Below are 11,724 nucleotides of genomic sequence, written 5' to 3' on the forward strand. Positions count from 1 at the left end.
GAATCCTCAGGAAAAGGCCATGCCCACACAGAGACTTCATTGGCTATGAGCTGATTGACAGGCTAGACTCCAGCCCTTCGCAAGTTCACAGGAGATTAAGTAACTGCCACCCCACCCATCTCATTCTGCCTGTCTGTCATTCGTGAACACCCTGAGACTGAACCACTTTAGAATATTGGTGGCATCTGTCACGTCCTCCATAGTTTTAGATAGAATGATTTTACTTATTTATTTTTAATCCATCTGTTTCAGAATGGACCTTTTCTTTTGTTGATAGATGAGACTTTAGCTAGCTCTCTTCCCATTTCGCTCACCTCACTCCTCACAGGTGGATGAGTCCGTTGAAAATACCGTTGCTTGGGCCAGGTACATCTTAGTGCTCAAAGTTCCATCTTTGCTCTCTAACACTTTACAGAGGGTTGGTGGGCAGATAACCCCAAAGCAGTGCGTCATGTGATGTCTTGGCTGAGTGTTGCCGTCTCCATGAGTGTTGCTGTGGATCCAGGCAAAATGAAGTCCCCGGCAACGTCCATCTTTCTCTGTTTATCATGATGTTGTGTATTAGTCTGGTTGTGAGGGGGTTTTCTTTGCTTTACACTGAGTTGCAGTCCATCTGGAAGGCTGTAGTCTGATTGTCATCAGCAAGTGCAAATAACGAGGGCTTCCTTCTTGATGGGGAGATGCGCACTGAGAATATATTCGCCCGCTGTTTGTTTGACTGTCCTGGTTGCTTGGTTTGCAGCGCACAGACTGCAAAGCTGTCGTCAGCACTGTGGAAGGGAGTTCCTTGGACAGCAATGGCTTCTCCCTGCACGTCGGCTTGTGTGATGCCTATCTTCCAAGAATGTGGGTTGAAAAACATCCAGAGAAAAACAGCGAGGTATATACTGCTACTTATTTAGAAATAGTAGACACTTTGGGAAAAAATATTTCAGAACTGGTTACTCTGTTATTGTATCCCAATGACATGTCCCCATCATTTGGAAACGATTGTGTGGGTAGGTTTTTGATGGAAACACTGTGGTCTCTTGACACATAGAAACCAGAGCCATCCGAAGGAAGAACCAGTAATAAGCTTTCTCTCCCTCCTTTCAGGCTTGCATGCTTGTCTTTCAGCCAGATTTTAATACCAGCCTCCCTGAGACAGCTGAGAAGAGTGAACTGGTTCTCTGTCTTGATTGCTCCAATTCTATGGAGGGGGAGGCATTCTGGCAAGCCAAGCAAATTGCCTTATATGCGTTGTCTCTGGTGGATAAGAAACAAAAAATAAATATTGTCAAGTTCGGCACAGGTAAGTGTTCTGTGGCTGTGAGCCACAGTGTGCTTCTCTTTAATGTCAACACCCTCTTGTGTAGAGTCGACTCACTGAATACCAAGAACACCAAGCTCATTGTTATCCAGTCAGTTCCGACTTAGAGCGACCCAGCGGGGCCAAGTAGAGCTGCCTCTGTGTGCCTGAGGCTATACATTTTTAGAGGAGCAGAAAGCCTCATCCTTCTCCCGAGGAATGGCTGATGGGGTCAAGCTTCTGACCTTGTGGTAGCAGCCCAGCTGGTAGCCCACTCTGCCACCCGGGCTCCCTTGAGTCAATAAACCCAAACTGATGTGTTGAGAGGTAGAATAGGGTTTACGAAGAACCGGAACGCTGGAGCCAGATCACCTGGGTTCAAATCCCCAGGCTTAGCACTTATACATAGAGTCTTCATGAGTTAGAATCGACTCATGTACATACGTTGCTAATCAGTAAATGAGGCTAATGCATCAGTCCTGCCTCATTAGGCTGTTATGAGGATTTAGTCAGGCAAAGTGCTGAAAGCCAAGTATATTACATAGGACCAACTGCTGTCATCAGTTCCGACGCTTAGCAACCCCTTCGCACAGAGCAGAACTGCTCCCTGGAGTTTCCAAGGCTATAAATCTTTACAGGAGCAGATGGCTTTGTATTTTCTCCCTTGGAGCAGTTGATGGGTCCCGATTGCCGACCTTGCACTTAGCAGTCCATTTGCATAACCCACTGTGCCGGCAGAGTGCCTTATAACATAGTCATATGTGCACCTAACGCTAGACTGAGTACCGACGGAGCCAACAGCAGAGGCCATGATCTGCCAAGGACGAGGGTCCTAAGAAGAAGATCAAGAGGCTATTTGGAGCCCGCATGGTCATCGAGTCGAATGCACGGTCAGGAAACATCACAAGAACACCGTGTGAATAAAAGCAGCTCCCCATCCTCCAGGTTGCACCTCTGAATCCTCTCTGCGCCTTTAAGGCACCTGTTTAGTAGCGACGAGAGAAGGACTGTCGCGTGCAATAAGCGCGTACAGCACCTCCCAGGGATTCTTACGTTCTGTGCCATCCCACAGACGCCAGGGCCCGCTTTACAGCTGAGCAAGGCTCTGGGTGCTGCAGGGGGTAATGGCTGAGCGAGCAGTGTCGGGCGCATGCGTGGAGCGTGCGCGCATCTTTCTTCCCAGTTGGGCTGCTTGTACCGCTGGGAACCCCTGCACCGTTACATGCTTGACGCATGACAACGGAAGAGTACGCCTTTGACGCATAACGCTGAGTAATAAACCGCATATTTTGAATATGCTAGAACTTAAAGGGCTGTGTGAAAATGACCAAGCTCCCCCCACCCCCGGTAAATGTAAGGAAGGCACACAAATATACAGTCTAGTCTTTAGGACGGCATTGATGGTATGAAATAGGGTGACTATTGGGAGTCCATAAAATGAGTATTATCTGATGAGCACCTCATGACGATATTCTTATGCAGGTTACAAGGAATTATTTCCGTACCCTCAGTATCTCACAAGCAGTGATGCACCAACAGACTTCCTTATGGTGAGTATAACAACTTCCCTTGGTCACCTGCGTGTTTTTCTGAGGCCAGAAAGCAACGCTGTTAGGGAACACATAAAAGTCACAGCGCCTGGAGAGGACAAGCGAAACCTCTGAGCCCGCACTGCCTGGCTGTCACAACCTGAGTCCGTCACACCTCAGCTGTGACGTTGGGCAAGCTGCTCAACTTCTTAGCTGTAAAATGAAGATATAATAAAAACATGTTCTTGTGTTCTGTCGCACACAACTTTTTGTGCAACGGAGCTTGCTAATTCACTGCAATGGCCGCACTGCATACTTACAGTGAAAAGATTTATGAAAGAAATTAATAGGCTACAATGTAGGTAAGAAATGCTCAGGGTGCAGTGGTTCAGCGAGGACTTGTTACAAAGTTCTCAAGGGCAATAAATGCCCAAAGGGCATGTCACTCCACACATTACAAGCCTCCACCCAAAGGTACTCCTCGCCAGTAGGCGATCAGCTTCCTGAAGGCTCTCAGCTCCACCTCCCTGAGTCAGCCAGCTCAACTACAATTAAGTGCCAAGTGGCACCCCACTCCACAAGCTAGCCTCCTGCTTCAAAGCACTCAGCTTTACTTCCTCTGTTGGCTGGGAAGTCCCCCACTCTGTGGACTGGCTCCTGTTTCTGCTACCGCTCCTCTGGCATCACAGCTGTCTTCTGGACCAGGAGGTTCCCTGCAAGGGGATCTCAGAGTCCACTTCTGACTCTTGCCTGTGATGAGATTCCCCTCGTGCTTCTCAGAGGGCTCATTTTATACCTAGCAGGAGACAATCCAGAAAATCTTAACAATTCTTCACAGGTGAATCCTCTCAGAAAAGCCCCAATTCTTCAGTTTTATTATATGTCATCAGGCTTTTGGTCTGCCGATACAAGTGATATGTAGTCATTAAATAAATATTGGATATTAAAAGTAGAAAGAAAGAAAAGAAAAAAAACCCAAAACATCCATAGGTTTGATTTACCCTTACCCTTCCAGAAAAGGATCGGCCTGATTTCTTTGTTCCAAGACAATGCAAAGAGCCAAATAGTAACATCCAAACATCACCACCACTAAAGGTGGTCTTCTCTCCTTTTCTTGTTCTTAAAATGGAGCAAACCTAAGAGTGGCCAGTTGCTGCCTCTGTCTAGACTGGCCAGCTTTTGATAAGATGTTTCTTCCCACAGATGAAGTCATGCAATAGTTCTTGGAACACTGTAAACAGGAAGGGGAAAGTTATAACTTGATACAAAATGATAAATGGTATCGCTACTGTGTGACCAGAAAGCAAAGTAAAAGGGTGTTGGGATAGTTGTTCCACAAATGTATGAAGTAGAAAAAAAGATCCTTCCAGCGATGGTGCCTCTCGGAGGCAGGTCTCACTGCGATGGAGTTGATGCTGATTCGTAGTGATCCTCCCCACCCCTGTGGGTTCCCCGACTGTGACTGTTTACTGGAGTAGGAAGCCCAGACTTTCTCCCACTGAGCTGCAGTTGGTCTCCAACTGCTGACCCCTCGGTTAGCCGCCCAACATCACCACTAGACCACCAGGGCTCCGTGTTCTTCAGGAAATGATAGTTAAGGGTGAAGATTTCCAATGACAAGTAAACAACTCTGGCCTCATTTCTTCCAGGCTGCCACTCCCACCATGGGTAATACAGATTTCTGGAAAACTCTCCGCTATTTAAATTTGCTGTACCCTTCTCAAGGACGGCGGAACATCCTCCTGATATCCGACGGGCACATCCAGCAAGAGACCCTAACGTTCCAGCTGCTGAAAAGACATGTCCAGCACACCAGGTTGTTCACCTGTGGCACTGGGTGAGTGCCCTGGGGACAGGCTTTCTGGTCGGTTTACAAGGATTCAGGGAAGTGTTGAAGTGGATACTAGTGTAAGGTGACCAGATGTCCCTTGGCGGGACAGTCCCGATTTGGGGCATTTTTAAAAAGTCCCGATTTGGGGAGAGAATGCACGACAAGCTAGGGAACGTTCTATTTGGTCCATATAGACCACATTTTTAATCAAGAGCACCCCCACCACCACCCCCCCACCCCGGTCAACAGTGTCCTGCTTTAAATCTGGTCACCTTATACTAGTACCTAAAAGCTGGAGGGGCCAGGGGTGGCGTGAGGGAAGCCTCTGAGCCCAGACTGCCTCTGTAATCCAAGGCCTATCAAGCCTCCCAGCCCAAATCAGATGTATAGGATTAAGTTACACTTCCTACAGGGGCGGACTGTTCTACTTTTCAGAGAGGTTCTATCGTCCGTCCATTACAAGGGGCCACGCAGAACTCAGACAACACTCCCGGCTGTGAGGCTTATTCAGGAAGTTAACAGCTTCCTTAAAAATCCAGAAGAGAGACGCTCAGGATACAGTCGTTCAGTCAAGACACGTGTCAAAGTTCTGCTCACAAATGCCCAAGTGGCATGCCACTCCGCTGGAAACCTCAACCTGAAGGCACCCAGCTCCAGCTCTGTGGGTCAGCAAGCCCAGCTCCCCAAATTAAGTGCCCAGAGGCACCCCACTCCACATGCTAGCCTCCTGCCCCAAGCACTCAGTTTTACTTGCTCCGTGGTCTGTCTCAGGCCTGGGTCCTGGTTCTGCGGTGGCTGCTCCTTTGCCGCTCCTGTGTCAGAATTGTCTCCTGGATCAAAGAGGTTCCATACATGGGGATGGGGGTGGAGGGGATGTGGGGGGAGGGGGGAAGGGGGGAAGCTTAAAGTCCTGAAAGACTCATTCCCCTCCTGGCTCTTCCCTTTTGCTGGTAGTGAGATCCCTCCTTCTGCTTCGGAGAGGGCTCACTTTGTACCCAGCAGGATGACCATCACCCACAGCTGAATAATGCAATTCGTCAGCATCTGCCCCCACCTCCCCCAGACCCAGCAGAAAAGCTGGCTGAGGGTTACAGAGACTAAGGTTAGAAGAGCCATACTCACTCACTGTCCTGCAAGGAAGGGCTTCCAAAAGTTCAGAGGAAAGTCCCCTGATCTGAGTTCAACTTTCCCTCACAGTATTTGAAGGTCCCTCCTAGGCTGCTTGTCACTTGGACATAAAAGAGTTTCTCAGCTAGAGCCCGAGTTACTCATTGTATTACCTGTGCTGCGAATGCAGCTAGAATCTGTAGTCACAGGATGCTAGGTGATTAGCTAGCACCTGTGAACCTGGGGTGTGTCCCTGCCACAGAGATGGGTCCTCTGTCTCCCCTGGAAGTGCCCAGCCTGAATGCCAATAAATCTTCTAGTGTGGCAATACTAGCTGCTCCCCAGCCCCGCACCCCCCTCCAGATGCCACACTGCCACAGAGTGGAGAAGCCCAGGCTGTGCCAGTAAGCATGGCTCAGATGCCCTGGCTCAGACAGCAACAGGTGGTTTGTTTGTTTCTGTCTTATTTGCTTAGAGCTTATCACAAGTTAGGCTGGGCTAGCCACTGGGGTGTGACATCACAGGAGACCCATCTAAGTTCCAAAAGATGTGACCCAGAGTGAGTGAGGCTGAGTGGGGCCAGTGTCTGTTCAGACCCCAGTCAGGAAGTCTCCCCTGAAGAGGCGGTACTGTGCTAGTTATGTGACTCAGCCTGAGGGAAGTGCCGGTCTCATGATTTTACCCATTTTTATGCTTTTTACTAAATGCCTCTGCCTAGAAAACAAGACAGTACAAACGAACAACATCAAGACCATACGGATCCACTTCATCTTCGGAATGTTGTCATCAGCACGATTACCTGTTCATTCTGAGGCCAAAAGGCCAAACTCTGTTTCAGCAATGTTTAAAATAAAACATTATTGTAAATGTTTACATTTAAAAGTTACACTTTACATTTAAAAATGTAAAATACATTTACATTTAAGCAATGTTTCTGAAAATTAATGGGTCACTTCTTGATTTCTGGAAGAAGCCTGGTAAAAAGGCATTCTTGATGACTGAGTGAAATTAATGGGATTCTTGCTGTGTAAAATAGAAGGTTTTCCAGTGCTCTCCAGGAGCACTCTCTCCAACTGTCAGATGTAGACTCGCTGGCCTGCCCTTGGCGTTGGGATCAGGTTCTGGTAACTCAGACATCCATCAGAAGTCATTTGATCTCCCTGTCAGCATGCTGACACCTCTGAGAGTTTTTGTTTTGTTTCGTTTCTGAAATCATCTACTCCATCCTTTGGTAAATCAGAATTCAAAATTCCTACCTCTTCCTTATTTCTCTGTCAAAGATAAGCTAGCCTTCTTTTACATGGGAGCTAAAATTACCCAAAGCTTCAAAGGTATCCTCTTGTCTGTTACCACTTTTCTGTCTCCAGCCTCAAATCCAGATGAGGAAACTCTGCTTCATGTAATGCTTCTCTTACTCGGCTTTAGGGTTTGTCATCTTGTAAACATGGACTCAAATTGTTTTCTAAAATGTCTTGAAAATTCAAACCTGTGCAATGTGATTAGTTCCACAGCAAATCATCATATCTTAAGGACTTTGTCCCAGTGTGGTGCCGGAGTGTTTGAGTATTTTAACTCAAAATCCAAGCACAGTTGGAAAACCCAGGTATGATTTGGTAAACATCTTTTATTGTAATCTTCTGTTTTATACAAGTGGGAACGTGATCTTCCAATACTAGTGACGGTAACTCTAGTGCTTGCATTAGCGGAATGAAGAGCCATGAAAAGGCTGACGTGGCTGGAGGTCTGACCACCTGCATCCATCAGGAACATGGTCAATACTTAACTGACCCGCTCTCCAAGCTCATAATTTGACGTGTGCTTTAGAAAGCCCGTGGGTCGATTTTTGGAACGTAAAAGAGTTACGCATGTGTTGTTAGCATGCATTTGTGTCACTGGAATCTACTCCAGTCTTAGAGCTGCGTGGTAATGATTAGTGATGAATCATGTTAGGACGTTTTTAAAATCTCACTTATGTGTTAGTGCTATTTTTTTTTCTTTAGTTCTATATAGTTTTGTTAAAGAAAAGTACCCAGTGGCAGGAAGAAGGAAAATAAAATGAAGAGCAGCCATCCTAAAGTCTTGAGTGTGGGGTTTGTTTTAAATGCTGATAGCACTGTGAGAACTGGGTCCTGGAAGTCAGGCTGAAAAAGGACTCTTTGCTCTTCTGTAAACAGATAGAAGACCAGATGAGGAGACTGCGCTCTCCGGGTTGCCACTCGGTCTCCATCAAATGGCAGCAGCTAAGCATGAACTCCCTGGAGCCCTTGCAGGCACCTGCCCAGGTGCAGTCCTTGTTCCGCAACGACTGCCTCCTCGTCTACGGGTTTATTTCTCATTGCACCCAGGTACAGAGCCACGCCTTTTGTTTGGTTCTAAGGCGGGAGATGTATCTTGCTATGAATGGGCTTTCTTTTTCCATCCCCTTCTAAATCATCAGGAGCCCTGGTGGCATAGTGGGTTCAACATTAGGTTACTCACTGCAAAGTGGGCAGTCTGAAGCCGCTAGTGCTCCAGGGAAGAAAGGTGGGGCTGGTAAAGAGTACCAGCCTCCGAAACCCACCACGGTAGTGGTCTCGCCTCTGACCTGTAGGAATCAGCTCGACGGCAGTGAGTTGGTGTGGGTTTTCAGTTCCAAATCATCAGATGCTGGAAAATTCTCCCACCGAGAAATAGCTGGTGCTTTTCCAGGACTGCTGGAGAGTCTTTAAATCTCTCTCGTCTCGAGGGGGAATCAGATTAGAGCAGCGGTTCTCAACCTGTGGGTCGCAACCCCTTTGGGGGGTCGAACGACCCTTTCACAGGGGACTATTCCTAACAGTAGCAAAATTAGTTATGAAGTAGGAACGAAAATAATTTTATGGTTGGGGGGGGTCCCCACCACATAAGGAACTGTATTAAAGGGTCATGACATTAGGAAGGTTGAGAACCACTGTTAGAGGGATGAAGATGCCGTGGAGTAGGAAAAAGTAATAAGAAATTGGTTTTAGTTTAGTTTTGTTTTTCGCTCCAATTCAGGCAACTCTATGTGCATTATTTCAAGAGAAAGAATTTTGTACAATGGTGTCCACTACAGAACTTCAGAAGACAACTGGAACTGTGAGTTTTAAAGCTTGAACTATGAACCCGTATTCCCAATTTGTCGTTTTTTATATTTTAACACGTGAGGCTTCATGTACTGACCTCTTGTTGTTTATCCGTGCTGAAATTTCAATCTGCAGTAGGATCGCAGAAAGAAAAACAACTTATTTCAGTTAGTAATGCAGAGGGGTCTTAACTAGGGGTGCTAGATCCGCAGATGGGCTTCCGTAGGTGTGAGTAACTAAAATTACATGTGGTCTTTAATGAATGAAAAGTTTCCTGGGGACATCGCAAAGATGGCCATGATTCAATAAAATCTAAGTGCTTCTGGTCTCTCTCCTTTTTAAGAATGATATTAAGCCTACCTTTTTTAATAAGACTAAACTATATCGTATGTTGAGAATATATATTTTTTCTTTTTAGGGATTAAGAGCAAATGAATTATCACTCAAATTTGCAGTGTTTGCAAAAGTACTGAATCCATTATAGTTTGACTTTGAAAATTATTTATATATCTTCAATACTAGCTAAGGAGCCTTGATAGCATTTGGACTGCTAACATGTCCATGGCACCAAATAACCCATTCCAGAGTCATTGCTGGAACTTAGCAAAATGAAATACACCTTCATTTTTGGCACTGAACCACATTGACTTATTACTTGCCAGTGATTTATGTGTAGAACTTAAGCGAAGCGAGAACTTAAAGCCTCTTAGCTTTAAAAACATTAAATCTAACAGGGAGAGAGGGGGTCTTTTCATTAAATAACAATTTTAATAGTCACAATTCCTCAATGAACTGTGACCTATCAACACCAAAATTACAAGACATGGAATTACTGAAAACAGGTACTGCCCTTCAGTGGAGGTTGACTTTTCTTAGTTGTTTAAGAGAAAGGGGAGGGGCACCCTCGTGCTGCCATGTTTTGCGGCTCTTGCTCTTCAGAGCCTGTTGATGTTGAACGTGGGGACCAAGCTCGCTCCATCTACATTAAAGAACGGTTTTAAACTTGAGAAACAAGCTTGAACTCATGTCATGATAAAAATTAAAAAAAAACACAACTTTTTTAAAGGCAAAATCGGGTCAGACAACAGATCCGTGGTTGGCTCGAGGGGCACAGAGAGTGTTCTCAAATGAAGAAAGCTCGGCTTGTATGTGCTTTGTCTTTACCTCGGTGTGGCTGTGCAATGGCATGCCTGTTTTTAAGGTCACCGAACTATATTGAAAAGGGAGCATTTGATATACGTATATCGATTAGGCCTCTATTCAAAGCATGGTATTCTCTGTGAAGTCCGTCCTCGGGACCCACTGGACGCCTTTGCCTCTTCCGCCTAGATGATTCACAAGCTGACGGCTCGAGCGCTCATTCGGGACTTTGAATACGGCGCGCTCCACGAAAACGAGGCTCATCACCAGGTGCGTTCTACAATCCCATGCCAGAAGCCATCCTGCATCCCGCTCGGCCCTTTTCCTTGATTTCTCTTCACACTGGTCCAGGCAGGACAGCTGGGTGGGAAAGATGAGTTTGGGAGGCCTCCTTCTTATTCCGGTCGCGTCTATTTCTAGGGTTCCAGGTGTTCTGGAAACACCTGTTGAGTGACTGACCTGGGGAGAGAAGCTAGGGGGTTCCTGAGCGTTTGGCCAAGGGAGGGGAGAGAGCGTGTGACCACGTGCCTGTCCTGGGAGTGATCTCATTTCAGTCTCCCCACAAACCCACCTTGGAGCTGTTGGTGTTCCTATGTAAAGAAACGGGTGCTCAGGGGGTGGAGAAACTGCCTCAGGACATGCTGTACAAACAAAGGCCACCTGACCCCTCCTCACCGTGCAAATGGCCCTGAGTCATGGGTCCGTCCCCCCACCACCACCACCACCTACCCTAACTACTCAATGTCTCTCAGGGGCAGGGACTTCACACATGGCTGGGGGGCGTGGGTGCTCGGTGCCACCCCTAAAGGGAAGTGCATGGGTGCCCCTCAGGAGCCTGGATGCCCTCCAAGCAGGTCCTCCACATTGAGGAAGTAACCTCTTGCTTTTCCTACGACGCCTTCTCTGCCCTCTGACCTTTGTGCTGCTGAGTTTTCTTAAGGACCAGCCCTGCCGCCAAGACCGTAGAAGGCACCCAACTTGTCCAAACCTTGGTTTTTAAAGTGGGAACCAGAACATCCACCTCACTGATTATCTACCAAAAAATTTTTTAAAAATCGAAATTGTGAAGCACTCCATAAATATGAAATATTTTCTTTCATGACATAACTACTAGTTAAAATGCCTTGGTGGCGCTATTGGGTAGACATTGGACTGTCAACCACAGAGGTGGTGGTTCACACTCACCAGCTGTACCACAGGAGAAAGAGGAGGCTATCTAGTCCCTAAAAATTCACAGCCTGGGAACCCCCGGGGGACTCTCTGAGTGTGTAGGATATAGGACTTCTGAGTCAGAACTGATTCTATGGCAGTGAGGTTAACTACAAACTGATCCTATGTTATGGGAAACTTGGAAGTCACTTAGCTAATATTTAGATGAGACCTTTAACTAGAATTTAGTTTGAAATACTAGTTATAAAATTATTTTTCTGTCAAAGAAAAGGCAACTTCTCCGATTCAATTTGATTTTTATCATTTTGTATCATCTTCATTGAAAAGTTACTTTCTTGATTGTTTCCCAAAGCCCAAAAGTCAACTCACTGTCATTGAATCGATTCCAACTAATATAGACGCTATGAGACAGGTTGGATCTGCCTTTGTGCATTTCTGAGACTGTCACTCTGTACAGGAGTACAAAGTCCTGTCTCTCCTGTGGAACAACGCTATGAGACAGGGTACAACTGCTCCTATGAGTTTCTGAGACTGTCACTCTGTACAGGAGTAGAAAGTCCTGTCTCTCCTGTGGAA

General features: G+C 46.4%; 1 protein-coding gene across 1 annotated transcript in view; it reads left to right on the top strand.

Moving 5' to 3' along the window:
• Positions 1 to 11,724, top strand: part of PARP4 (poly(ADP-ribose) polymerase family member 4) — a 92,156-nt gene that overhangs the window by 48,849 nt on the left and 31,583 nt on the right. Inside the window, exons 19-26 of the mRNA XM_045294009.1 lie at positions 743 to 880; positions 1,096 to 1,291; positions 2,771 to 2,838; positions 4,467 to 4,654; positions 7,259 to 7,358; positions 7,930 to 8,100; positions 8,771 to 8,851; positions 10,168 to 10,248. Coding sequence (XP_045149944.1) covers positions 743 to 880; positions 1,096 to 1,291; positions 2,771 to 2,838; positions 4,467 to 4,654; positions 7,259 to 7,358; positions 7,930 to 8,100; positions 8,771 to 8,851; positions 10,168 to 10,248 — 1,023 coding nt within the window. The remainder of the gene's footprint in view (positions 1 to 742; positions 881 to 1,095; positions 1,292 to 2,770; positions 2,839 to 4,466; positions 4,655 to 7,258; positions 7,359 to 7,929; positions 8,101 to 8,770; positions 8,852 to 10,167; positions 10,249 to 11,724) is intronic.

The sequence above is a fragment of the Echinops telfairi genome, unplaced genomic scaffold (assembly GCF_000313985.2).
Source record: "Echinops telfairi isolate 266 unplaced genomic scaffold, ASM31398v2 ScPeMD7_2565;HRSCAF=3150, whole genome shotgun sequence".
Lineage (NCBI taxonomy): Eukaryota > Metazoa > Chordata > Mammalia > Afrosoricida > Tenrecidae > Echinops > Echinops telfairi.